This window comes from Haplochromis burtoni, unplaced genomic scaffold (assembly GCF_018398535.1).
Source record: "Haplochromis burtoni strain Fernald_Lab_line unplaced genomic scaffold, NCSU_Asbu1 Contig_3916, whole genome shotgun sequence".
NCBI classification, from domain to species: Eukaryota; Metazoa; Chordata; class Actinopteri; order Cichliformes; family Cichlidae; genus Haplochromis; species Haplochromis burtoni.
In genome coordinates, this window is record NW_024586277.1 from 1 (window position 1) to 5,211 (window position 5,211).

Consider the following 5,211-nt stretch of genomic DNA (forward strand, 5'->3'; position numbering starts at 1 on the left):
GGTATCGAAGAATCCATAGGTCCGTCATCCTATTCATGTAGCCCCTTCCGCCGGGGTTACTTGCGTAGTAGCATTCCAACAACGCCCTGTTTTCGTCTCTTGCCCACCGATGCCTTCTTGTTCCAGTAGCCCACTTTTCGTCAGGGTGCCCTGGTTCCTCAACACCTGACGCGGACCTTGTTGATCCGGGCGAGGAAGTACGAGAAGTGCGAACTGCACGTACTCCGAAGCGTGCGGTCGCTGGATTGGGACACAGCCAATATCTGATAGAGGAGGAAGAGCTGGAAACACTTCCTGTGTCCTTCACTCACTTCCTGTTCCTGTCATGGAGATGTGACGTGAACAATCACGCATGCAGCAACATTGTTCACTTGCTCACAACAAAAACACTTGTCTACTAGAACAAGAGCAAGGGTTCTCCAAGGAGAACTTCTCTGGGAACAATAACAGTGGTCACCATTTATTTTCCATTTGGTTAGATCTCTGTTTAACTGTGAAGTCATTTTTAGAAAAAAAAAACTCCCTTATACTCTGAGTAGATGGATGAAAGAGGAAAGTTCTATCATTAAAACTTTTGCAACCACAGCTCATTTGTTGTTCTGTACATTTACAAACAAGCAAGCTTGGAAAAATTTCTGTCTTTTATTTATTTATTTGTTCAATACACAGCATACAATGCTGTGGGTAAAAGCAAGGCACAATAAAAGTCCAAAATACAACTAAAAATGAAGTCCAATAGAGTGAAAGGATTAAAAAGAAAAGTTGGAATTAAATGTGACACAAAATGAAGTCAATGAAAAAGCATGTTAACCCCAAGTTGCTGTGATGAATTAGTGTGAGTGCACTTACATAGGAAGAGCATAGAACAAAGTACTTGTATGAATGGGTGAATGAGGCTGATTGTATCAAAGTGTTTTTAATGCTTAGAGTAGAACCACTCCATTTCCCATTCAGTAAAGGTGTTTCAGTGCTGTGGTTTTGTCGCTAACCGGATTGGGCTGGGAAAAAAAGCATGTTGAAGGCAGCTGCTCACATCTCAGGTGGGAGGAGCTAAAACATGAGGAGAGGATGTACAAAGTGAGAAATGAGAGAGGAGGACAGACTGCAAAAACTCAATTACCTTAGGCATCGCCTCTTTATTGCTTTATTAATAAATGAACTAAAGAGAACAAAGACTTGGAAGAAAATCGATTTTCCAGCAAGACAACAAGAAACGTTCCTCAGAAATAGTTGACAGACAACACGTCCAATCCCTGAGCAACCTGACAGAGCTTGGACCCTTTGAAGTGCTGTGATTGCTCCCAGATGTGAATCTGCTAAATATGGACCTACAAGGCCTGAATATTTATGGATCACTGAGTTTATCTGATACATGTTTATTCATTGATAATATTTGAAAAACTATGTTTTCAGTTTGTCATAAAAGACTTTTTCAACAAATCCTTGTTTAAAAACAGACAAATGACTTTAACCATAATTTTCTTTATTGACGTAATCAAGGGGTGAGACATCCAGCTAGCAGTTACATAAGGCTTAAAGGTATAGTGCAGTATAGTGCTGTACTGACCTGTTAAAGCTACAGCTGAACATCAGTCTGCTGGAATCACATCTGCTTCTTGTCCAGTTGTTGCCTTGTGTGAAGAACACAGACATATAGAAACTCTCCAGCACAACATTATGAGCTCCAACTTAGAAGTTTCCTTTTCTAATGGCCATTGCATCCCACAACTACTACATAGTAATCTGTATTTATTACATTACTATTATCACTACTCCTCAATTTCCTAATAAATCTGTATATTTTCATTATTTATATGGTTTATCTCATTTTGATCTAAGTTAAGTCTTACTGGTGTGTTTGTGGACACACACACAGAATTTCAGTCTGTGTGTGTGACAAAGAGGCAGACAGGAGCAGCTAACATTTGGAAATGGCAGCTTAAATACTGGAAACTTTGATAAGCTAATGCTGTTTAGGGGCTGTGTAAAATCAATATTTCATTCTCATTCTGTTGTTTGACAGCAATAACAGAAAAATATGTACTTGAGAACACATTTACTGTCAATTCAGCTGTGAATGTCGAGTTTGTCAGAATACATCATGGTCACATAAATCCTGAGCAGAGCAAAGTGGCCTACTTAGCTAAGCTGCTCATGTTGTAGAAAGCAAGGGAAAACAGTATTAGCGGATAATGTTAATTTACATCAAATTAGAATTAGCTGCTAATGGCAGCCTAGCATTAGCTGCTGGCGTTGTTATAAAGCAAGGGATATTTCATTCTCATTCTGTTGTTTGACAACAATAAGAGAAAAATTTGTACTTGAACACATTTATTGTGGATTCAGCTGTGAATGACACCAAGAGGAGAAAAGCCCCTGGCAGCAAAAGCAGGGAGGTGTCCTTTCCAGCTAAACAGAAGAGGAATATAAAGATAATGAAGGTCACAGTTTGAATCAGTCATATTTCATTTAATACAGTGGTGTACTGACAGATCCAGGATCAGTCCAAATCATCAGCAGTTTGATCCACGTATGGATTGAAGTGTATTTGTGAAAATGTTGGACTGTTCCTCAGTGTGTAACAGTGTGTGTGTGAGAGCCATGTAATGTCCATGTGTGCATGCTGACTGTGCTGCTCTGACCCCCCTCCTCCTTTCAGGGTGGAGCCTGCTGGAGTCCGATGGTTGAGACCAGGTCTGAGGAAGTGTAAGTGTGTTTTTAATGGGATTCATGAAAACAAAGCAGCACACATTCAACCATCTTCATCATGTCAGGAGTCATCATCAAAGTGTCAATCAATGAACAGATGATGGATCAATAACTGCAGCTGGATTGTGTTTGTTCTCTCCATCAGATTCCTGTCAACTCACAATCGACACAAACACAGTGAACACAAAGCTCCAACTGTCTGACAACAACAGGAAGGTGACGCGTGTGGAGAAGGTTCAGTCATATCCTGATCATCCAGACAGATTTGATGTTCATGAACAGCTGCTGTGTAGAAATGGTCTGACTGGTCGCTGTTACTGGGAGGTCGAGTGGAGTGGACACGTTTATATATCAGTGAGTTACAGAAGAATCAGAAGGAAAGGAAACAGTGATGACTGTTGGTTTGGATACAATGATCAGTCCTGGAGTCTGTGCTGCTCTGATGAACCTATTTGTGTTTATCATAATAAAAGATCAACAGCCATCTCCTCCTCCTCCTCCTCCTCTGTCTCTAACAGAGCAGCAGTGTATGTGGACTGTCCTGCTGGCACTCTGTCCTTCTACAGAGTCTCCTCTGACACTCTGATCCACCTCCACACCTTCAACACCACATTCACTCAAACTCTTTATCCTGGGTTTATGGTCTGGTCTCCTGGTTCCTCAGTGTCCCTGTGCTGAGTGGAGTGTAAAGAGAGTCTCCTGCTACAGAAACACTCTGACTGTTGAACAGATAGTTCAGTCTGTACATGTCTGTCTCTTTCACTCACAAACACGTTTTCAGATTCATGGATTCAATCAGTTGATGTTTAAAACTCTTCTAAATGATTCCTTGTAAACTTCTTCTTCTTCAGTCCTTTAAAGATGGAAGCTCCCATTATTCCAGGATCCACATGTTGTTTTCTGTCTTTTTTCACTCAAAGCTTCACAGTGAATATCAGTATGTTGTGTTTCTCTGAAGCTCAGTTTCCAAATGTTTGATTTCTCTTTCTTAATGGGATGTTTCCAAACTCTCCACATGCTCTGTTTCACTCATTGTTGGAAGTTCATCATTTGAAAATGTTTCAGCCATATGAGCTGAAAATATTGGCTCAATAGTTTTGAATGCAGTTCTAAGCAGAATCTGATTGTATTGAAGCGTCAATCCTTATTTGAAACTACTCTTGTGTTTTTCCCATGCTGAACAAGAACATGGTGCAGGATGTTGGTAACAGCTTGGTTATCAAACTCTTAGAAACATGTAAATATGTGTGTATAGCACTGCATATGTTGAGTATCACTTTAGTTTGTATGAAACATGAAAATTATCACATGGGTCCTGGTGAAGAATCTGCTGGACTTTGGTGACAGACATTAGATTTGCTTTGATGTCAAACTTTTAGAAGCTGTTTCATTGTTTTTCGTGCAGCTCTAATTTGATGAAATGCTGCATCAAAAACAAAGAGTAAGTGATGTCACATGTGTTCCTGTCCACACAGCAGAATGAGTCGCTGACAGTGATGTACAAACAGAGTGAGCATTTCTGAGGCCCAAAATAAACTGAGTAGTTCACTGAATGAACAATGGACTGTGAGCTCAGTTCCTTCATCATTAGTATGGATTATATATGTATATGTATTATATTAGTATCATATATATCAGGTGCTGCTGCTTTCAGTCATTGTGCAAATGTGCTGTTTGTAAGCTTGTAAAGCTGCAGTCAGCTGAGACTGAAGAAGTCACCTGATCAGTGAGCAAACGTTTCTGAAACGTCCAGATGAACAGAATCAACCTTTGGGATCAGCCAGCAATGCAGCATCATTGTTGTTCAGCTTCAGAGGTTTGCAGGAATGAACTGATGACCAGAAACAGCTGCAAAGTCCAAGAAAATACCAGCTGGAGTTCAGCTGCATTTGAAGAAGTCAAAGAAAAGTAAGGATGGCAAAGGGCGACGTTTTCTTCCAAAGAGCTGCAAACATGGTCGACGCCTCATTAGAAGAATCATCTGGACATTTGTGAGGAACTCTAACCAAGAAAGCAACGTCACACAGATCCAACAGACAGTTTCCATGACTGCAAGTGTTGAGTGGAAAAATGCTACATTGCATTATTGCATCCTCTCACCACAGGAGGCGCTGTTGGCACCACTGATTGCTGATCAGCTGTTCTCTGATGATCTGATTGATACTGTGAATAACGGGACTCACTGAACTCTGTGACACAGTGAAGATTACAGAGTTGAACTTCAACATCTGACTGACGTCACACAGACAGAAGGATGAACCAGTGAGGCACAGAACACAGTTACTGGAGATACTGGATCAGCTCCATGTGAACCTCTGATGGAGAAGCTGCTGAGCCAGAGAAACATCAGGACATGACAGCAGCTGCACTTATCTAACAACATGTAGCAGAGCTGATCTATGTTAGAGGATCTATCACAGCAGCTGAAGCCAAAGTCCAACACTGGATACCAGCTGAGCCTGTGCTGAGTGTAGTGTTACAGGAAAAGGGCAGAAACACTGG

The 5,211-nt window shown here is 40.9% G+C and overlaps 1 protein-coding gene across 1 annotated transcript; it reads left to right on the forward strand.

Annotated features, from left to right (window-relative positions):
- The first annotated feature begins 2,680 nt into the window (after window positions 1-2,680).
- LOC121813955 (stonustoxin subunit alpha-like) lies at window positions 2,681-3,562 on the forward strand. The gene is made up of 2 exons (XM_042217937.1): window positions 2,681-2,706; window positions 2,817-3,562. The coding sequence occupies exons 1-2, from the start codon at window positions 2,681-2,683 to the stop codon at window positions 3,385-3,387; spliced, it is 597 nt and encodes a 198-aa protein (XP_042073871.1). The 3' UTR covers window positions 3,388-3,562.
- The last annotated feature ends 1,649 nt before the right edge of the window (window positions 3,563-5,211 follow it).

Coding starts and splice junctions, on each gene's coding strand:
- LOC121813955 (XM_042217937.1), top strand. CDS start 2,681: ATGGTTGAGACCAGGTCTGAGGAAGT. Junction 2,707..2,816: donor GAGACCAGGTCTGAGGAAGT/GTAAGTGTGTTT, acceptor AGATGATGGATC/AATAACTGCAGCTGGATTGT.